This window comes from Cynocephalus volans, chromosome 4 (assembly GCF_027409185.1).
Source record: "Cynocephalus volans isolate mCynVol1 chromosome 4, mCynVol1.pri, whole genome shotgun sequence".
Taxonomy (NCBI): Eukaryota; Metazoa; Chordata; class Mammalia; order Dermoptera; family Cynocephalidae; genus Cynocephalus; species Cynocephalus volans.
Window position 1 is genome coordinate 70,758,759 of NC_084463.1, and position 23,918 is coordinate 70,782,676.

Genomic DNA, 23,918 nt, shown 5'->3' on the forward strand with positions numbered 1-23,918 from the left:
ATTGAAAATGCAAAGAACTCTGAATATTGGGAGATATGAAAAAGGAATCCACTGTACAATGGAATTCTAATGCAAACTACACAGAGTTCGGTCAAATTTCACAGGTTAGGGGCACAAGCCCCACAAGACTGCACTCGCTTCAGACACCAGCTGCAAGTCTGGGGGACCCCAGGCTACGTGCACTTCTGACCAACTGGCTACAAATTTGAGGGTCCCCCCCACAAACCTCTTAGGTTTGATAATTTGCTAGAACAACTCACAGAACTTAGGAAAGCACTTAACTTACAATTAAAGTTTTGTTAAAGAATACAAATTATGAGAATCCAAATAAAGAGACACATAGGGTGAGATCTGGGAGGGTCTCAAGCATGAAGCTTCTATGTCCTCAGGACAGATCACTCACCTGGCATATCCATGTGTGTCATCAGCCAGGAAGCTTACCCCAGCCTTGTTGTACAGAGTTTTTATTGGGATTTCATTATGCAGGCATGAGTGACTGAATCACTGTCAATGTGTTTGGACTCAATCTCCAACCTGCTTCAATCCCCAGAGATTGGGAGGTCAGGCTGATATCACATGAACCTTTAGTCACATGGTTGGTCTTTCTGGCATGGTGAGTCCCCACCCTGAAACCATCTATGGGCCCATAGTGAATCACCTCATTAGCATAAATTCAGATATATTCCTGGGGCCCACCACAAATAACAAAGACATCTCTATCACTTGAAGAATTCCCAGGGTTTAGACTCTCCGTCCCAGGAAGCCAGGATACAGAAAATACAATAAAAACTAGACCTGTTTAAGTCACAGAAAACCAAGGAGGAAAAAAAAAAATTGTGATTTTTATGGTGGAGAAACACACTGGGAAAAATGTCATTTGAATATAAAACAAATGGTCATTGAACACCATTAGAGTCTTTTTCATTTGGTTTTCACTCACTTGTTTATTCATTCAACAATATTTATTGAGTACCTCCCATGATAGTCACTGGACATACACTGTGACACTGTCAGTATAATAACAAAAATTGTTTATTCGTATTTCATGGAAAAGAGGAAGAATGAACTATTTGATATTATTTGCTGATTTTAATTCCAATCTAAATGAACCTGAATTCTGAGAAAATTGTTAATTTTTGCTTGTCAAGAATTACATAAAAGAGTCCCCAGAGTACAAAGTATTAGGCAGATTTATGAAGAATTTGGGGAGGTGGGAATAATAGAAGAAATAAATGTTGGTTTAAGTGGAAGGCTACCATTTGGTCATATGTTTCTAAACAAAATCAAGACGTGCTTTGAAATGTGACGTGTTATAAACTGTTCTGTTTTTGCTTTCCTGTAATTGGAACAACATACTAATTTCTACAAGTTGTGACTACTAACAGAGAGCAATCACCTCACAGACTTGTACCGAAGAGATGAAACCATCCAGGTGACAGGAAACGGCCATGTGCAGAGTCCTCGCTTCCCGAACAGCTACCCCAGGAATCTGCTTCTGACCTGGCGGCTCCATTCCCAGGAGAAAACAAGGATACAGCTTGCATTTGACAATCAGTTTGGATTAGAGGAGGCAGAAAATGATATCTGTAGGTAAGTGGGAGAAAAAAATCTATTTTAGGGTACTGTTCCAAAGCAAAAAAAGATGAATTTAAAGCATCACATTAAACGTTCCTTTTGAGCCCTGTGGACCTACTCAAGATGTGTTGCTTCCTTTTCTAAAAGCCTTTATGTCAGCGCTAGCAGACGAACAGCACAGACTGCTGCTGCAGAGGGCCTGATAACCTGGTATGACTCGCAGAAACTCACTTCCTCAGCTATCGTGATCTGGAGGTCCCTGTCTTTTCCAGGCACAGAACAGCCTGAGCAAGTAGATACATCCTACATCCTGGGTCACCTGCAGCCACATCGTGTGGCCCTGATCAAAGCCTGCCAGGGGCATAGGGGATATAAACCCCTGCTCAGCACCAGGAGGTGACCCAGGCCACTTTAACCATAATGATTTCCCCCAGTGCTGGGAGGACCTCATCATGGCTTTACCCTGAATTCGTAATTTGAAGGCCTCAGATATATATAGGAAGGAAGAGAAGGTAACCCCAGAGTTCCTATGCTCCTCAGAAGGGTCTGTCTCCTGTATTTTCTGGGTCAGCAGAAAAGATGAAAGCTGTGTTGATAATCTTTTCCCTTCTTAGCATATCTATCAGAGAAAGCCCTGGCTGCTGTTCTTTGAATTGTCCGCACACAGCATCTTACTCTCTTAATTAGCATGTATAAGACCTAGGGAGGATTTTTCTTTCCTTTTTGTACTTTACTGCACGTGCTTGTTCTGCATTGCCAATGAACTACTGAACTGCTAAATCCTTTCAGCAGGTTTATTTTCCATTGAATAATAAAAAGAGGTGCCTCAAATTTGGTTGTCCTTTGTTGCATGTTTATTATGCTGACAGCTTTTATTATGTTGCTATTTTTCTGAGAACAACAGCAGTGACTATTACTCTCTAGGACCATAGAGGGTAATGTATGCCAGAAAGCAGAGACACATACATGCAGGAAGAGCTAGTGAATATTTACAAAGAGAATAAAGTAAAGCTGATCTTGTGTCTTTTCAACCTTGGAAGGAAAAAATAATTTTCTGTACTGGTAAAAAAAAATCACAGAAAAAAAAAAATCCCCACTAATAAAAGATTGTTAAAGGTGATGACATGAAAGAGATCATGATCTGTTTCTACCCACAGAACACGTCTGTCACCAAATGGGGGTGGGGTTCCCCACACCAACCAATTCTCTGACACCAGCTAGGTGTTCTCCAATCCAGTTCAATTCTGACACCGTGTACTTGGAGTTAGCATCAGATCTCACACATTAAGAGCTGGCCCACAAGACTGCTCCCATATTAGATGCCAATTGCAGGTCCACAGACTCCCATACTTCTGATGGACCTGCTGTAAATCATAGGGGTCCACATCCCCCTCCTTGGGTTTGATAATTTGCTGGAACAGCTCACAAAACTCAAGGAAATGCTTTACTATTACCGATTTATTACAGAGGATGTCACTGAGGAACAGACAAACAGAAGAGATGCATTGGGAAGTCATGTGGGAGGGCAGCTTCTTCGGGTGCCCCACCTTCCAAGCACCTCAGTGTGCTCAGCAGCCCCCAACCTGGAAGCTCTCTGAATCCCAAAACAGTGGATTTTATGGAGGTTTCATTATACAGGTGTGACTGAGTACATCATTGGCCTTTGGTGTTTGAACTCATTCACCAGCTCCTCTCTTCTTTCCAGAAGTCTGGGAGTAGAACTGAAAGTTTCAACCCTCTCATCATGCCTTGGTCTTTCTGGTGTCCAGCACCCAGAGTCACCTCTTTAGCATAAACAGGTATAGTTGACAGGAGCTTATTTTGAACAACAAAAGATGCTCCTATCACTCCATCACTCAGAAATTCCAAGGGTTTGGGGAACTCTGTGCCAGGAACCAGGGACAGAGACCAAATATATATTTCTTATTATATCACTGTATCACAGAAGAGAAGCAACATCTCCACTACTGAGCTGGGGTTTGCTCCTGGCAGTGAGTCCTTTTGGCATCTTGGCCTTGAAAATAGAGAAGAGGAAGATTTAGGATGGTTTTCTTCTGGACCCTTCATCAATCTAGTTGCTCCTCAAAATTTATGGGAGGAAATAAAGGAGTAAGAGGTGGAAAGAGGAGAGGAAAAAGGGAAAGAGACATGTCAGAGACTTGCCTTGACCTACTATGTTACTAACAAAGTTTCAGGTAACTCGTGCTTTGTGCAATAAATATGATTTACACATATTGTATATAAAATGAAATGCAATTGATTTCCTACCATCTGTTCCAAAGCCTTCTTAATGTTTACACTATAATATTTTATTGCTTGAATAATGATTCATTGTTAGTGCTTCACACCTTCCAAGCACCATATAAACATTAAGTAATTAGTTTACACAGCACCCAAGAGATATCCAGCTGGTAAAATTATATAAGCCTTCTTACTTTATCCCTAAGGAAACTGAGGCATAGGACACAAGAGCCTCGTAAATCACTGTCAAAGAAATTTAGTCACAATGTCATTGCTTTTCACCTACTCCTTGAATTACGCTGCCCAATCCAATAAGAGCTCTGAGGTGCGTGGGCAGGATGCAGAAAACCATACTGGTTTTTCTTCATGTTCAGATTTCTTGTGCTGATTCCTCTGGTACTCCCAACAAAAATGTAAGATGGATGTGAGACTTCTATCACTGTTCACTCTGAATGCCCATCATTTGTGTATGATGTTAGCATCTGAAGTCGTTTTGGAAGAGATAGAGTGGAGGAGTGAGACACCGAAAACCAGAACTGAAAGACAGATAGTTCAGCAATCAGAGGGAATGTTCCAAGTCTTAGGAGTCTGAAAATAGAAAAAGTGATCCCTAGAAGGTGTAAACACTGTCACTGAATATGTCCTACTATGTGATGGAATGATGGGATGCTATGGAGGGACTTCAAGGATCAAATAGTCACATAGAATAAAGAGGCCTTTGCTGTCTTCTTTAATCCTGCAATTCTGTGTTTTTCCGAAATGCCAAAAGTGAACCTAGGACCTAAAGCTCATTCAAACCATGGTTAAACCAGCTCATATTTTTCCACTATTGGGTAGCATCCATCTTTCCCCAAGGTTATGTGCTTTTCCTTCTGATAATTGCCTTATTTTATGATATGATCCTTCCAAAAGACAGTTTTCAAAAATAAAATATAGCGAATCATGTCTATATCCATTTATTTTCTATATCCATTTATTTTCTGTAATGAGAATGCGGATTCTACAAACGACATAGATATAGATCATTTCCTTTCTCAAGGAAGCACTGAATGTGGTAAATTAGTTCAAAGTAGGGATTTGTTTGAAAAACTTTATAGAGGAAATATTTGGACATATAACTCGAGCTACATCTCCTAAAATTTGCCAACAGATTACAGTTATTCATTTTTCCAAGAAAACTTTCTAAGCCAGATGCTCAAAAAGTAGCCCATTTTGATTTTTGATGATCTGGGAACAGTCCTGACTAGATGCATGTAAGAGTTCTTTCATAACATGTTACTGCAGTTTGAATTTGGAAAACCTAATCCGAAAACTAGCTTTCTTTTTAACATTCCATAAGGTATAATTTTCATTTCAGATGGTAGATCATGAGAAATCACGTTAGTTTTTAATTTCTCAGGGAAAGTATGAATTTCAAAATCTACTCTAATCAAAATATGTTCATTTATGTCAAATTGATTTCAGGTATGATTTTGTGGAAGTTGAAGATATATCTGAAACCAGTACCATTATTAGAGGACGATGGTGTGGACACAAGGAAGTTCCTCCAAGGATAACATCGAGAACAAACCAAATTAAAATAACATTCAAGTCTGATGACTACTTTGTGGCTAAACCCGGATTCAAGATTTATTACTCTTTTGTGGTAAGTAGTTCAACCAGCCTATGATTAAAAGCAGACACTGGCTTCATGAAGTATAAAGATCATTTTCTATGATTAAATGCAGTGGTGTGAGGGTGAATGAACTTCATTATGGCATAGTTTATTCCTTCCTTATGGCCCGAATGTTAAAGCCTTCATTAGTAAGGAATACCATTTTAGACCTATTAAGTCAACCTTTGAGCCATGCATTCTTAAAAAGAGTATAGTAAATAGAAATAGGAAAATAGTTGATAGTAAAGCAGATATTAAATTACCTTTGATTCAATGGAAGCAAAGTAAACATATACCTAAATAGAAGGTATGTGAGAGTTGAACAGGTTCTAAGAATTAAAGCTAAAGAAAATAATTTCTCTTTTGGTTTGAAAAATTATCTAGAAATTCCATCACAGAAAAAAAGTCCTGATGATTTTAGTTTAAAATATGTTACGTCTTTGTTGTTATAATAGAGCATCAGAGTTGGCAAGCATCTTCAAGATCAAGGTCCAACTCAAGACCCAGCAGAACGAATCCTGTTTACTACACTCATGCTTGGTTGTAGTCTCACCTCTGCTTAAACACCTCGGCAGCCGTTTCCAACTTTAAATGGTTCTGACTGTTAGAAAATGTTTAACCTCATATTGAGCCAAAATCTACCCTCTATTTAATTCTAGTTGTTGAGTCACACTCAATCATGTGTCTTCTTTATTCATTCATTCATTCGTTAATAAAAAAAAAAATTGGGTTTCTGCTCCTTGTCAAGCACTCTGATAGAGGTAGTAGATAACACAGGTAAGAAAGACAGAGTCCTTGAACTCTTGGAACTTGTAGTCTGGTGGAGATGACAATCAATTAAAAAGTAGTAACATCTGAGAATGATGAATATAAGAAGACACAAGGACTCGGTGCTATAGGTTAAGTCCACTGAGGTGCTGGGATAATTTCACCTACAATAATATAGTTTAATATATAAGTATATAAATAATAATGTATATAAATATATATAAATGTCTCTGAATCCTTCAAGTGTTTATAGAATATTGCCTTTTGTTCTTCTAGCAACAATTTTTACTCTCATTAGGTCTGCCTCTATCCCTTTTCAAATTTTGGATGCCAAAATAGAACCAAAATAGAATGCAGTACTGTAAATGGTATCAATTTGTTTGGGTTTTGGTTTTGGTTTTTCTCTAAAGAATTACATTTAGAAGAGGAAAAAATCTTGCTTTTTTAACCTAACGGGTTTTGCATTACGGTGAGTTATTAGATGCTGAGTGAATTCTACGTGGAAATGTTGCAAATGAAAAACTAGCATGCTGTGACACTGGTTCCGGTTTTAATTTGAAAATAATCCATCAAGCATGATTTACATTATTGCAAACTCATACAGTGCTGCTCAGCATTAAAATTGAAGTGTGAACCTTTGGTTTCTACATTTCTTGCTTTTCAATGTGTTCGGTGATGCGTCTGTTCTCAATTGTTCACGGACAAAGCAGGCTTGGCATGTTAGAATGGTGAGGGACAGGCTGAGTGAAGGATCTTTTGCCCCTCAAGGACTATTAGTGTTAATGTATGTACTTTTTGTGATGCTTTGATTATGACTAATTTAAATGGTGCATGAGCCAGATAGCAGCTTCCTAACTCTAACACAATGTCTTTAAAGCCAAACAACCCCTTTCACAGAAGGCAGTACAAGTATGGGTTTAAGGAAGAATGAATACTCAGGTTTGGAGTGTTCTGGGTTACGGTACAGACTCGTCATTCATTTCCCGGCCAATGTTACGTGGAATATAGGCCGCCTCTGTAATTCGGATGAAAACTCTTTGGCATTACTCCACTCACTTATTTACCTCCACCAGTACATTCAATTGTGTTTTTTTAGAAATGAGAGTTATAACATTTTTGTATTATTCCCCTACTGGCCTCTTGGTCTGCATCCATTAGGAATAGCTACAAACTCTATTTCTCCTCCTAACAGGCCTCTGGCAGTCACTGTGGTCAACTAGGGCCAAAGTGCTTTGGAGGCTAAATTCCAAGAGGCAGAATGAGCTTAACTTCCAGGTATGTAGAGACTCTAGACCTGTGTGGCTTTTTGACAAAACTCCTGTTTGATTCTTGTTCCATAGGGATAGAAGATCACATATGTCTTGGCCACTGCATTGGGAAAATCATTTTATTCATGGTTAAGTTTTACTTGGAAAGACTTTAAAGCAGGGTTTATAAACTCAAGAGACAGGGCTTGAAACTGAAAGTAGGCCAGGTATAAATTAACAGGGAGTCAGTGGGACTAAAAATGGCAAGATCTCTTAAAGTGCATTTAAATAATTGTTTTAGAATGCTGAATACCTAGGGGCTGGATGCAGCTGTTTTGCAACTCCTACTTTAAGGAATGATAGGTGCTAGGGAAATGTCATCCTTAAGAATAGTTCCAGAGGAGTCAAAGTACTCTTGAAAAAAGCAACTGTTTGAATAGTTCAAGATCATCTCACTTTTCACCTCCACCTTCCCACCTCCATGCCTCCTATTGATCAGCTCTGCTCTTCCCACTTCAGTGACTCTCCAGGTGTACAGGGACTTCTCCTGAGGCTGTACATAGTAGATGCCTAGGATCACAATAGCCCATTATACTAGAATCAAACGTACGTGGTCCATGCTCATAACATTATTGGAAAAGCACAGTGTATACTTTTAGTCAATTTTTTACTCCAGCAGACTGTGGAAGACTGATGGATGATATCGAAGTAACTTATGTTTGGTTGGGAATAATTCTTACATTACAATTTTGCTTGATGTGCTAGGGATTCAGTCTTCTGTCTTTTTTCCAGCACCTGTTGCAATCTCTTCCTAGGACAAGGCACAATAGCCACGTGGGACCAGAGCTTTTCAGTAAAGGACACTCAGGATTGCAGTAAAGTTTTACCAGTCATTAATGATGTGATATTGAACAAGGTTCTCACCCTTTACTTTTACATCTTTAAGATGGGGATAATAATTGGAGTTGGTATGATAATAATTGGAGTTGGTATGAGATTTTAAAACAATAATAAATACTTAGCATATAGTGCCTAGAATATAGTAACTGCTCTATAAATGGTGACAATGATCCTACCTTTACCATCACAAATTATGTATATGTGTTTCCTCCAGATAAATGGTAATGAACTTTTTGAGTGTAGGACAAATATCTTATCCCTGTGCATATTCTACACAGTGCCTAATACATGCCTAGACAATGTGTTTGTCAAATTGACCCTTTCCTGAGAAGATGTGATTCATAAGAACTGCCTAATTTCATTTTCTTGTTCTCCTACTATGCTGTCTCTTATAATTTCACACCATTGAGGAGAACAGATACCTTCAAAGAGCACAAGTTAGCAGAATGGATAGTGCTGTAAAATATTTGGTAGCAAGATGTGATTATCAAAATAAATTAGGATCTTCCACGGCAAATCCAGTTTATTGGGAAATGAATGTTAGGAATCTTTTTTTTGAAGACCTCTAAGTAGATTAATTGGAAAGGTGTCTAATTTCAAGGCTTCCAATAGTGTGCAGAGAAGTGAACAGATATGGGTATAAATTTCAGCTCTGCTTTTTGGTGGCTAAAGGCTCAGTTTCCTCATCTGTAAAATGGAAATAATACTGCCTGACATTAGGTGGTTGTGCCGATTAAATAAGATAACTTTTATAAACCACTCTGCCTAGAACTTATTAATTACTCCAATATCTGTTGCTCTTATTACTATCATTATCACTAGTGTTATTATTACTATATCAGGTGACAGGTAAACTTGGTAATCCTGTGCAAACAGCCCACTTTGTGTGTGCACACATATGCACCTGCACTCTCACCATAATTCACTTTCTTCATCCAATGTATAAATATTTTGTTGTACAATGTAACAAACATAGAACTTTCATTTTATTTGTGTGTGTGTGTGTGTGTGTGTGTGTGTGTGTGTGTGTGTATTTAATGCAAGGTACGGTTTTTCAAAACTCGAAAATAAAAAATTAAGTCATTTAAAAGCTATTCAAAACTATCCTTGTTTTATTAATAGTCTAATTTATTTCATGAATTTAAATTTGCTAATATCCATTATAAACACTTTATAAAATAAAAAAGCTATTTTGTCAGACCAGTTGCCGTTTAAATTAACTTTGAGTGGTGCAGTTAAGATTTCCATTGAGAATAAAACTCAAATGAAGCATGGTTTTGCATAAAAATAATTATTTAAAATAAAAAAGAGGAAAAGGATGAAGATGGAAAAGAAGAGAAGAAGGAGGTGAAGGGGGAGGAGGAGGAAATCCAAGAGCTGAACAAGATTCACAACTATAACAACTTGCAGATTCTAATTTGCTCACCTAAAACTTAACAGTTGGTGGGAAAAAAAAAAACAGTATCACCAACAACAAAATAAAGGTGGGCAATTCATCCTCGTCCTCCTAAGCTGAATTCCTAAACAAAGCTAGAGAGTAAAGGAATTCATTCACTTGCTCTAAAAAGTGTGGAAATTCTGCCTTTATTTGCATAGCCAAATAAAATTGGAGACCATTTTGAATATCCACTTTCACCCAGGCCTGCATATAGTGCCAGGGACTGTTGAGGTGGTGTGGTGATTCCTACAGAAGATTCTGTTCACCTCGGTTTCTTCCCCCCAAATGTATCCTACCAGAGGTTTGAGAGCTATAAGAGCTGCAGTACAGTTTAGTAAATGCCTACTGTGCTCCAGACGAGGCATGTCCAGGGCCCTGGAGATACAAGAGTGAGGAAGACAGGCAGGCTGCCCTCAGTTACTTGCATGGTAGTAGGATGAAGCACGCAATAAACATACGTACAAGTATAAATTGTTTGAAGTTCAGTAAGGGCAGATAAAAGAGAGTAATGTAATGTAATGGAGAATGATTGGGAAGGGGCTCACTCCAGCTAGGGAGTCAAGGAAGATCTGTGGATGTAAACTTTCTACTGACGCCTGAAATGTTAGAAGGTGGCTACCATGCAAAGCTATGGGAGAAGACTGCCTTAAGCAAAAGCGCCACTGCTGAGACCCTGGAACAGAAAAGAAAAGGCACCTTTCTTTTGGTGGTAATGATTCACTCAGTGCCTGGCCTTCAGGCTGCTGGAAGGAAGAGCACATGAGAGAAGGAAGCCGGACAGTAGCTAACTCCTCTCCTGGTGAGGAAGGAGGCTTCTTATCCTTACCTCCACCCATCCTGTTTTGGACATCTCTCAAATCTTTCAGTGCTTAAATGGGATAAGGTAGTTAAAGCCAGAGGGTAACCTAAGGTCAGACACTAAAAAAGTGTCAACAAGAACTAAAAAGAGTAGGACAGAAAGAAAACCATGGATATTGTCAGTTAGAGAGGATAGCAGAGCAAGAGGGTGGTTCCCAAACCCCTAAGTACATGTTTTTGCAGTAGGCTGGCAAGCCTAGGAGTGTCAATGGATATTAGTTGCAACACATAATCTTTATGAACAGAGTCTCATTATTGCAGAATTTTATAGACAGGGGTAGATAAGTGTTCTAACTTAATGTTTCACAAATGTTTTAAAATTTTACCAATGACAGAGACCATTTTGATGAATTAGTGTTCTCTTTGGAAAAGTTGAGTGAATCAGTTATTGTAATCACCTTGCTTTCCTAAAACCTGAATATATAATGAAAACTTTAATAGAGTTCATAGGAGAGGGAAGAGCAACATTTCATATCATCCTGGAACAAAGGATAATTTGACACAGGATACGGCTAGGTCCAGAAGCATATGGTGATCGATGAACAGAATAAAGCAAAGTTGGGGGGAGGGAGCAGAGGAGGAAGAGAGAGGTAACAAAATGTTAAGGAACAGGAGGAGACAAGAAAGCAAGGTGGAATGAAATCCCATGATAATATTGTCTGGCCTTTCCTAGTCATACATTTTTTGTAATGCATTGCTCAACAGTTTTTAATTGAACACCTACTGTGTGTCATACACTATGATAAATACTGGATATAGAGTAGTGAATAAAACAGACAAGGCTCCTGCCATTATAGAACTTATAATTTGGGGAGTAAGGTCCTGATCATCATCATCATAATAAACATAAAATAATAATAATAAAAGAATAATAATAGGATCTAACTCTGGATTACTGTGAGAATTAAATGTATTAGACATTGTATGTGAAATGTTCAATGCAATGCCTGGCAAGTCGTAAATAATCTGCTGCTATTAAACCATGCATTAAAGCATCCCCATGAAGACTGGCTTCGGAAGGATACAGAATTTAGAGTTGCAACATCTTAGACACCTAGTGCCTATACCAACCCTCTTATTTTGCTTGGGAAGCAATGAACACAGGTTAAGTAACTTTATAAATGAGGCAATGAACATGCAGAGGTTAGGAGTCTTCCTGTGGTCACAGAGCTTCTACTATGTGCTATCCCTGAGATATGAAAGCTGTCAACCCACTCCAAAGAAAAATAAATATATCCAAAGTTGTGCATAAAATTTCAGGGAGCCCCTTGAGTCTCATCCATGATGACCAGTGGACCCACAGATGCAGTGAAGAATCCCACACATATTGCCTGCACGTATTATCTGGTAGGGAATGTTTTCTTGCATGATGACTCGTCCTTTCTGACAGAAGCAGTATTTAAAATAATACTTTACTACTGTAATTAATTTTTCTCATAAACCCCATTTGCTAACCACATGTGTAGATGACTCCCCTACATGCTGAGTAAACATATTTTCAGCTTTGAGAGGGACGCTGTTTAATGACTTGGAAAGTCCAGTATCCTGTTTATCTCATATCTAATTATATGGGCATGCTTCAAGTAAACTTTTATCCTTGAAAACCAGAAAGATGTAGTGATTTTAGATGACTGTGCCTCTTCATATTCATATAACCTTTCCTCTATAACTCTGCTCTTGGGTATACTAATATTTTGTTAGATGAAGAAAATGAGAAAAAAGAAGGAAAAGTTATTTAACTGTATTAGAAAATGGCTTGCATATTTAAGATATGCCTAAGACTGAGCAGTATTTCTTTCTTAAAAAGTAATGAAGAAGTAAAAAATATCTCCACCTAATGTTCACTTATAAATTCAACAAATATTTCTGAAGACTTACTATGGATAATAAGAGAAAATGATAGTCCTGTGGGGGAGAAAGGGGCACAATCATAAAACAATGTGAATTGCAGTGATAAAATGCTTACGGAGTATCTTGGGCACACAGGGAAGAAGGGCACTTAACCTCACAAGACAGGATTGCTGGGCTGAGTCAGGGAGGGGAGAGCATCCCCTGGAGAAGGATTGCCTAAATAAAGTCACAAAAGCTAGAAAAAGCAAGGCATTTCAGAATATCCTGATGAGTTAATAAAGTGTTGCAGGTTAAAGATGCTAACCACATACTCTTCTTTTTCTTTATTCTAGCTAGGAGAAGTACAAAAAGCTAAAAGGACAACAAAATAGCAGCCTTATTAATGGGGGTCTAAAAATGCCAAAGCCCAGAACTCCTAGTAAAACTAGAATCAAGAATTTGGCTGAGACAAAAAGCCATAGTGGGTGTGTACTACTACTGTGACACAAATTCAGACTCAAGGATTCTTGTGAGGGCTCCAAGGTAGATAAAACAGATGTGGGTACACTTAACACAATTCTCCCACTGCATGGAACATCACAGCGCTAGTCACAAATGGGCATAAATAGTCATGAACAGGCAAGAGAGCTGGCAAGGACTCAAGAAGTGGTGGAGAGCTAGGCCCTGTCCCCATGAGTGGTGCTAAAAGCAGGCAGCTCAGAGAGAAATGGGGAATGGGGAACAGGAGTCAGGGGGGGCGGAAGGAGGGAGGATGGAAGAAGCGATAAAAGGAAGAAACAATTAAAGATAGAGACCAAAAATGTTTGCTGATGTCTCCACATCTGTGGATTGAGGCAGTAATAGGGAAAAAAGGATTTCCCCTCTGGAGGAGCAGACAAGTGGCTGTGTGCCCATGAAGGGTCCAAGCCCACAGTGATTTTTATTTTTTTGTTTTGTTTTGTTTTTCCATCAGTCGTCTTTGGTAACAGTCTTTGGGATTCAGTTCTACCCACTCTTGTTCTGAGGACACCTAGCTGGCTCCATTCTCTATAAGAATCATCCATTCTGACTGGGAAGTTAAAGATCCCATGAACTTTGGAGAGACTCCAGTCTCCTCTCCCAGGTGAAGGAAGGAATTAGAAATCAATCGTGGAGACGGGACTCATCCAGCCTTGAGAACAGCTGTCCTTAATGTTCCCTTCGTCCGTGGGAATGTGACAGGTGAAGGCTGACCTCCGTTCAAGAGTGTTTCTTTCACCTGTGAGAAAACTGAGCTACAGATTTAAAGTGACTATTTTCTTATTCTGCAGTTGAAAATTGGAGCCAGACAGGCAAAACATTAAAAAGAGAGATTGGAAAGGCACAGAGCCACCTCTGAAAAGGAGAAACACATGAATAAATAATCAAGTCATCATGTTTCTTGGCTGGGCCCTGCTAACCACTTCCTAATTGGTCTCCCTCGCTCCTGTCTCCTCTACCTTCAGTCTGTCCTGCACATGGTTGCCAACTAAAGTAGAGCTCTGATCATAGCAGTTTCCAGCTGGAATATTGTGAATGACTCCCAGTTCCCTGTGGACAAATGTCCACATACCTCGCTCTGATATTGAGAGCCTTCCACGTTCTGACCCCAGTCTAACACTGTAGCAATAATTCTTCCTTCTCTGTTACACATATTCACTCCAGACAGCATTATTCCCTGATGGCCCAACCACCTCACGATTTTCCACCTCTAGTCCTTGGCAATTAAATTTATATTTTCTCAAGAATCCAAGCCCTCCTCTCACTGTCAAAGTCATATTCATGTGAAAAATACTACTAGTCCTCAGTCACATAGACTCTCTCCTTCCAAACACTAAGCACCCAGATTAGTGTTTTTATCAACATGATGGTTTTCCAAGGAAAAAATAATGTACACATATTTCAAATACTTTTGAAAATATATAGAAAATAAAAGAAAAAAAGATCATAGTTTCCATCATTCAAACACAACCACCATGAATATTCTGGCACATTTCTTTCCAGTCTTCTCAATTCATAAAAATCCATGTACATGTCTCACTATTTCTACTAGAGTGAAAGCTCCTTGAAAGTAGAGAGTGGATTACACCTGCAGAGTCTATCACAGTACATTGCTCTAAGTAGGCTTCAAAATGTTTAATTGAGGGCCGAGCCCGTGGCGCACTCGGTAGAGTGCTGCGCTGGGAGCGCGGCGACGCTCCCGCCACGGGTTCGGATCCTACATAGGAATGACTGGTGCACTCACTGGCTGAGTGCCGGTCACAAAAAAGACAAAAAAAAAAAAAAAAAAAAAAAAAAAGTTTAATTGAGCTGAACCATCAAGCATTTATTGAGTGCCTAAGACACATCTGATAGTTTGGAATACAAGGAATAAAGGGCAACTCCTAATGATGTATAAGGAGAAAATATACTAACAGACCATGGACTATGTTTACAGTCAGCTCTCTATATCCATGGGTTCTACATCCTATGGATTCAATCAACCTCAGATTTAAAATATTCAGGAAAAAAATTGTGTCTGTAGTGAACATGTGCTGAAAATTTTTTCCTTGCTGTTATTCCCTAAACAATACAGTATAACAGCTATTTACATAGAATTTACATTATATTAGGTATTATAAGTAATCTGGAGATGATTTTAAATATACAGGAGGATGTTCATAGGTTATATGCAAATATTACCCATTTTATGTAAGGGACTTGAGCATCTATGGATATTGTTATACATGGGAGGAGGTCCTGGAACCAATCACTCACTCATACTGGGTATCAAAGGATGACTGTATGAGAACCTGAAAGACTTGCTCCCTCTTACTCTGATGTGGCAATCATACCAACATACCAATGGTTCTTAGATGCCTTTCTCCAGGACTCACTGGATTTTGGAGGGGGTAGGGTGAGGTTTGCAGAGGCGTGAGGCTACAAGTTGAGGGAGGGGGGATATTGTAGGGGTCAAATGTCAGGAGAAATATAGAATAGAAACATAGCACATAACCAGGCATTCTGATTCTAAAGTCTGTCTCTGCACATTTTAACCTCAAGTTGACATATAATTGCATCAATAACAGCCTGACCTTACATGACACTATAATTGTGACATCAGAGCAGACAAGATTTGGGTCCTCTGTTGATGTGGCTGCTGAGCTGACCATCCTCATGAACAACAGCAGCCTTGAAAGATGCAGAGCTTTTAAATAACTGTAAAAGGTCTCTGGGATCCCAATAGTCTATCATTCCAGTGAGTCTTCACTGAGGTCTCCAGAGCTTTCCAGGTTTTTAAGACACTCCGAAGGCATTCATTTGATTTTTTTGAAGTTTTGCGTACAGGTTAGAGGATGTATGAGTCAGAAACCTCAGCTTCAAATGTATGTATTATCTGTGAGATGTAGGACATGTCATTTGAACTGTCCATGCTGCTGTTTCTTCATTTGTAAGATAGGGAAGACCCATCTGCATCATAAGGCTACTTGAGGATTATCTTTAAAATATATGGGTTTGGTCCAAAATCTGTGCACAGCAGATAGAGCTATTATTGTTGTTACCATTAAATGTCTTGGAAGGGTTAGAATCAAATTAAGTATCTGCCTTAGTTCAAGCTGCTGTAACAAAGTACCATAGACTGGGTGGCTTATAGACAACAGAAATTTATTTCTTACAGATCTTGAGGCTGAAAATCTGAGATCAGCGTGCCAGCAGGGTTGAGTTATTGTGAGGGCCCTCTTCCAGGGTGAAGATAGCCAGCATCTCCTTGTATACTCACATGGCAGAAATAAGGCAAGAAAGTTTTCTGGGGTCTCTTTTAGAAGGACATTAATCCCATTCATGAGGACTCCACCAACATAATTAACTCCCTAAGGTTCCACCTCCTCATAACATCACATTGACGATTAAGATTTTAATGAATATTGGGGGGACTCAAATATTCAGTTCACAGTAGTGTCCAGGGTCCTTTAAGAGGCCTTGGAACCATATAAACACTAGGCAGACCTTTAGAGTAAGATCTTACCTAGGAGCTGTAATATTGTGTGATTTCACTTTCCAGTTAGAAACCTGCAACCTGGAGACAGTGTTGGGAGGACCAGAATTCCAAAAACTATAACTGGCTCTGTTCGGCTGTGCTACAGTACATGTACCTTCCCTTGGTCAGCCCCTTTTGAACTATTCATGGAAATATCATGAAATACACATTTGATATTAAGATTCGAATTTTAATAGTACATTTGGATTTGAAAAGTCCCTTGTCACTACTGTAAAAAGGCATTCAACTTCACACAATTCTACAAAACACTATACAAATAGCCCTTAATATGTTCCTTTGGCTCAAAGACAAGCCAGGTCTCTGAAGTATTCAAGGCCCCAAGTACTCCATGTGATCTTCTGGCTTTTTCTTTTTCCCCGAAATGCTAAAACCAGGTATTTTTACCAGGAAAAAAAAAATGCACTAAAATCCCCTAGTATTTTAATATCTATAATAAATATATAACTGACAAAAAAATAAATATAAATAACTGACACAAAATTATTTAACCCATGAAGGAGAACATAAATAGGGAAATGTTTTTTAATTGATAAAAATTATATAAATGTGAAATCACAGTCTTAACCAAAAAGTCATTTGTGAAGGAAAATCAGAGTTATTAAGGCAGAGCTCTAATTTAAAATTTCAGTCCAGTACCAATTTTGATTTCATGTTACAATTAGAATAAACAACTGTAAATAATTTGATTTTCATTTGACATTGCTGAAAAACATTCCTGGTATACCAAAAAATAGACGCCATCAATACGAATATAAAATATTTATTTCTACAGCCAGTTACCGGCAGAATGACAAAGCAGAACTTATCTTTTGTGGCCCCAGTTTCCTCTTGCAGTCATCTACAGACCTGACCATCCCACCTGTATTCCTCCTCAACAAATCCCCCAAAATTCTTTCCTCACAGATCAAAACAACTGGCAGCTCTTTCATGTTGACCAGGATGTAAATTAATTCTCTAATTAATTTGGTATACTTAAAGTATACAAGAGGGTGTGCATAGGTTATATGCAAATACTACACCATTTTATATAAAGGACTTGAGCAGCAGTGGATTTTATCTGTGGGGATCCTGGGACCAAACCCCCCACACAGATAGTGAGACAACTGTATAATGTAGACAGTAGGAGGCATCGCAATGTTAGGAAAATGATTAACTGAGTATTTGTATTAGAATCATTTAAGGATTTTTTGTTGTTGTTGCTATTTTTATTTTTTAAATATAGGTGCCCAGAACTGATCCAGGCTTACTGAATCAGAATCTCTTGGAGAAAGGCCCGCAAGACTCGATTTTAAAAGCTCCTCAACTGATTCTGATACGCTGCTCTGTTAAGAACTGTTTCCTTTGATAGGAATTCTTAATGCATAAATCAGAGCCCCAGAATTCATCCCCTTCTGTGATAATACCATCCCCAAGTTCATATTTGCCGCCTGTCTCACCACTTCGACAGCCTTGAGCTCACTGTCCCTATGTTACAGCCCTTATGCTTTGTCATCAGACTAGGAACACTTGAAAGACAATGACATCACTTAGTTAAGAGGCACGAGATAGTTACTCAGCATACGTTCCTCAACGAATTAATGTTTTTGTTCAAAAAGCTTTTGGAAAATCTCTGCACATGTCTAAAACATCCCCGTGTACCAAACACATGAAGGATTAAATGTGATTAGATATGGGAAAGCACTTTGTAAAATGCAGATGACCTACATAGTTTTGAGGTATTGTAATAAACTACTGAATGCTTCTTAATTCCATGAAAAAACTCAGTAGGCTGGAGTGTTTCTCTCATTGCCTGCACACTCTACATCAATGTAAACACACTTAAGTCACACACACACACACACACACACACACACACACACACACACACGTCTCTCAATTATTTGTTTCTCTTAATTACATGCTACCTTCAAATCAAACAGTATTCTAGCTCACATTTTCCATTAGTTAATTTTCTGTATGGGAGTAAGAGGAGATGGAATATCCAGGGCGGCCACTGTAAAAGACAATATCCATGCTTTGATATGTTCATGAAGAAAGAAAATGAAGTAGCCCCAGCATCTTACGAACACCATCCCTGTTCTCATATATCACCCATTTTCTTCCCTTGGTAAACTGGATTTCATTTTGAAGACACCATTGTTTCTTCAATTAAGAGAAAATTCCTTCAATTTTATTTTAGGAAGTTTTGCTGACACAGAAAAATACACTAAATGGAGCTATTAGTAGTGGCAATGAGACCGTTTATGGTGACAGATCTGATAGTGGGGCTGCAGCGGCCCCTCGCCAGCCTCTCTGGTGCTGTGGGCTGGTGCGACATTGTTTCCCAAGCACTTGCTGGACAGTATCAGCCTTCTTTTCTCCTCTTCTAATAATGTCATAACCTCTGCTTTAATGGCTCCTCAACACATTTCAGACTGGATGTCAACTGCCTCATCTTATTATTTGGACTGGTGGCCTTAGCAACCACATCTTTAAAAGAAAAGAAACATCTCTATACTCAATAGATCGCATTACCCTCAAATACATAATACTTGATGAGTGGCCCGCCCAGTCCTCCCTTCCTCTTATAGGGAAACAGGGTCCTTCTCAACACACTTGGTATATTTTAGTCAAAGTAGAATGAAGAAATATGTGTGTTACTTGATTCATCTGTTTATACTGATATAACTGTCAAGGCGGGGTTGAAGTGGCTGACTCAGCAAATAATTTTGAAGCCCTGCTGTGTGCTTGGTACTTGGGGGGATTCAGGGGACCTAGCCCAGCTTTTGAAGAAGAGTTAAAATAACACTTAACAGTATTATCAGTTAGGATGGGACAAATGCAGAAAAGTGCTATTTGGTCACTGTAAGGGTGGACAGAATTCTCTTCACTGGAGGAGGTGGCAGGACCTCAGGATGTTGATGTCACATCATTATTAGTCCCCATCCCATCCTGGTGCAGTTTGGGCAGTAGAAGAAAACTTGGGGATAAGGGTATAGGTATTGTCCTTTCTCTGCTCATTTGGAATCGTGCTGAGATTTTTCTTCATTATTGAGCAACCTCCTTTTTACCTCCCTAACTCCTTAATACCTCTCTCTATGAGCCCCCTTTTCTTTCTCTTCTTCTCTTGGTCTGGATAGGACCACCATAATATCTTCTCTGGGCAATAGCCAAGAATCTCCTTCCTCCCTGGTGTGTCTGCCTGTGGAATTGTCATTCAACTGCCTTTGCCCACAGCAGCCCAAGCGATCTTTCTAAGATTCAATTCAAACAACTGCTATTCCTCTTCTTTAAAGGCTTCAGAGGCTCCCCATTATCTGTGATAAAATTCAAAGACTAGTTTTGCAGCAGAATATTTTGGAGTCTGTCCCTACCTGCTTCTTAGTTCTGTCTTTTACCCTGACCCACCTCTTACCCTGTCTCTAGCCACCCTGAGCATAACGTATTTCCAGGAATAGGTGTGACATGTTCACAGACTCTGCAAGTGAATGCTACTTCCTTTGCTTAGAGGAGTCTCCATAAAGGCTCTGGAATTTGAATCCAGACTTACTTGGTGCAGAACCATCAGGGAGGCCCTTCAGCTATCCAAGCCTGAGTTTTCTCACAGAGAGTGAGTTGCAGTGTTCTTGTCAAGGCCAAAGATAATGTTTCCTAGTACAGAGGACAGCACATTGCAGGTGTCCAGGATTCTCACCTCCTTCTGATCTTTCAGGACTCCTTTGCAAGCCTCATCTCTGAATTGAGCCTCCTCTAACACCCCAATTAGAAGTGACCACTTTCTCCTCTGTGCACCATGTGTGCATTCTTCTGTGCATACACAGTGCACACAGTTGACAAGCATGATATATATATGTTAAATGAATATATATATATTAGTTGATATATATATGTATATATTAGTTAAATGAAAAATTGTTATTGCCAGACTTATATAGAAGTTTCTTTTGATGTTGGACAGTTCATTGAACCTAGACAAACAAAAACTGAAAGCCGCCTGTAGAATTCTCCACACAAAATCCTCATCTTGCGGCTGAGAGCACTGCAGTCCATAACATGGAAGTGTTGTACCCACATTTGTGCTACTAGATAGTGGGCTTCCAGGTAAATATTTTTTCTCATTAGTATTAACATGTGTTGAGATTTCTATCATCTCATTCTACCTCCCATCGTTAGTTCATAGAATTACATGTGAACCTATCATGGACACATTCTCAGTAAGGGGGTATAGGGTGCCTCATCTCAGGGATGCTATGCCTTAGCCTATCTATTATCTCGTTGAATTTTCACAAAACTGAGCTTCAAAATCTCATTCCCTAATGTCATGTGGCAGGATATTGACTACTAATGTTTTCAGCAACCAGTCCCAGCCCAGCCTTCTAGCAACTTCTCCATAGACCCTTGGAAATGCAAAAGAGAAAGAATTCTTAAAAAGGAGAGTGAGACAAATGGCTCCTCTTGCCCTCTGCCACCTTGCTCTAGCAGCGATTGTCAACCAGGGATGATTTTGTACCCCCCACCTTCATGATATTGGGCAATATCTGGAAACATTTTTGGTGGTCACAACTTGGGGGAGGGGTGCTCACTGGCATCTGGTCAGTCGGTGGAGGCTAGGAATGCTAGTCAATATTCTACAATGTACAGGCCACCCCTCCCCTGTCCCAGCAAAGAATTATGCAACCCAAATCATAAATCTTGCTCAGTTTGAGAAACCCTGCTCTAAGCCATTTGTACACATTTTACTGCCCAAAGTTACCCTTACCCTTGTGATTTCCTGGAGTGTTTTAGAGATAGGGGTTCGAGGAAAAATAGGAAAAATAGAGGACGTGTTTAGGACTTAAACAAGAAGGTGGGAAGGGGCAGGGTTATGTAATGTACGAGAAAGTTGAAGGGAATTTGCACAAACCACATTCTCCTTTCACCATTTTCTCACTCCTACAACCCTCCTTCAGGATCCATTGTAAGCGTGCTTTATGCTATATGATCGTGCTATGGGTATTGCCAAAGTGGTCAATGTGAAATTGATATAATTAACATAGTAACTGTGGGTGTGGTCAATAATACAACTAAAGTGGTTTTTGCTGGTATAATAATTGTGAACTAAAAAACAGCTTTACAGTGAGGAATTCCTTATTAGGTTTAAATGGATTTTACACATGAAATGGAATATTAGCACTTCCACATAAATAATATCCAAGGTTCTTGTTTTTTTCAGCAATTGTTTGAAATTTATAATTCTCAACTAGCTAGGTATTTTATTTTATGACATGTAAGTGGATATACATATGTGTAGCATAGCCAAGATTAGCATAAATGATTAAGCAGCTATTTTTAATGTACAGAAATTCTCAAATATTTCTTCTCTTTATGCCCATTGCTTGTAACCTATTTCTGACTTATTTCATAAATTGTCACATAAGAGAAAATTAGCACTAATAAACACTCATAAGCAAAAGAATTGTTTTCAATAAAATATGGAGAAATTACACACATGAGTGGTTGAAAGAGATTTCTAATATGTGATTTATAGCCATAAATAAAATATGGAAGTTTCTTTCTGCTTTCTCATCAGCTTTCAAGGGCTACTAGTTTAGGATTGGACATATACATTTTGAGATACATTGTAAAATGGATTAAAATACTGACTGCTTTTATTTCTTTTTCCTCAGAGCAGTTACCTACAGAGAGCTGAGGATATTAACAACAAATGTGATTTTCATAAAATATATTCTAGGCAAACCAAAAGATTTATGAACTAAAGGACTTTTAGAAAAATGAAAGCAAAAAAGATTGAAATAATAAACAAAATCAAAGCTATGACATGAATATATACACAATAGAAGACAAATGCTCAGTTAAAACACATAACACCCCGAAAAGAAGAAATAGAAAGCTCCAGTGGGTCATTCATTTTACTCTCCATCATAGCAGTAGGGTTGATTTCTTTCCAAAGGTATATCTTTGAATACTTTGTCCACTCTTGTGTGAAATGACTTACAGGATGGCTTTTCCACTACTTCTATTGTGAGGCCATTCCACAATTTAATAGATTTCACTACTGGGAAAACTTTGTAGATATGGAGTCTACATTTTCTCTTATTCAATTTCATGCCCTGACTTCTAGTTATGCCCCCAGAGAGCATCATAAACAATTCTTTCCCTTCATGGTGATGCATTTTGAATTCTTGGAAATGTGTATCATACCCCTCTAAGTCACTCTCTGAAAAATCTTATATGTACTGTACATCAAGTACTTAATTTCTTAGTCGATGAACAATATATTTAGTTTTTATAACCTTGTCTCATACGTCATTTTCCCAGCCTGTTAATCAATCAGCTCTTCTCTAAATTCCCTCAAGTTTGTCCACATCTTATATTAAAGTACCTGCAAATGATTTGGTAATCTAATTCTCGTCTTATCAATGCACTGCACAGATCAGCGATCGCTTCCTAGCTTCAGACCATCGCTCTTCTTTTGGCACCCTGGAGATCTCTTCACAGGTTCCTCAGAGCTTTTCATCACTTCCTATATTTCATAGTAGAACTTTCTCCCTCAAAATTTCAGGTAAAGCAGTTACATTTCTAGATTCAGTGATGCTAATGAAGTCATAACAACTTTTATTAAAACTCATTTACTTCCTACTTTATATGATATACAGTAATAGCCACTTTACATCAATTATGGATACTTAGAAAAATTGTTTCACTAATTTCTATGTTCTCTCAACTTTTAGATGGTCTATTAACTAATGTAGTATCAACTTTTCGTGTAAAGAATGTCTAAAATACTCCACTAAATCTGCCCCCACAAAGACCCTATGCATGTAAATTACACAAGTTACTGAAATACTGAGAGACCCTTGTCAAGTGGGTAATTTAGCCCTCCTGAAATGTATAGTGGTTGTAATTAGCACAGACATCTTTACTGTTTCTTTTAAGTTGATTAGCCATGATCATCTGTGAGGGAACTCCACTTTCTTTTAAATTCGTTAAGTCTTTATTTTCAAATATAAATGTTCCTGTCTTCTAAGATGATCTTTTCTTTTTACAACATTCAAATTTTAGAGTTCTCCCCCTCCAGAATTAATGATATTGCAAAAACCACTGTTGTTGTTTTGTCTTGAGTATTTTATTGCTACGAGGTTCTATTTTTTATCTTAAACCAAATATGGGTAGTGAATAAATTTTAAAAGACTTTGGCTCTGTTAGCAGAGTTGAATCTCTGAGAATTGTTGTGATATCTTGAATTTCAGTACTAAAGTTGCTAATACTGCTGAAGAAGTAGCTCTGACATATCAAAAGACAGAAATATAGAGAAAATATTCTTTTCCCATAGCTTTAAAATAATTGAATTAATCACCTGCTTGTCGACCT

The 23,918-nt window shown here is 38.5% G+C and overlaps 1 protein-coding gene across 2 annotated transcripts in view; it reads left to right on the top strand.

The window, feature by feature from the left end:
- Positions 1-23,918, top strand: part of PDGFD (platelet derived growth factor D) — a 229,713-nt gene that overhangs the window by 156,443 nt on the left and 49,352 nt on the right. The window contains exons 2-3 of one of the 2 annotated variants that reach the window (XM_063092827.1): positions 1,386-1,590; positions 5,281-5,461. In XM_063092827.1, the coding sequence (XP_062948897.1) occupies positions 1,386-1,590; positions 5,281-5,461 (386 nt within the window). The remainder of the gene's footprint in view (positions 1-1,385; positions 1,591-5,280; positions 5,462-23,918) is intronic. The other variant, XM_063092828.1, reaches the window with a different exon arrangement.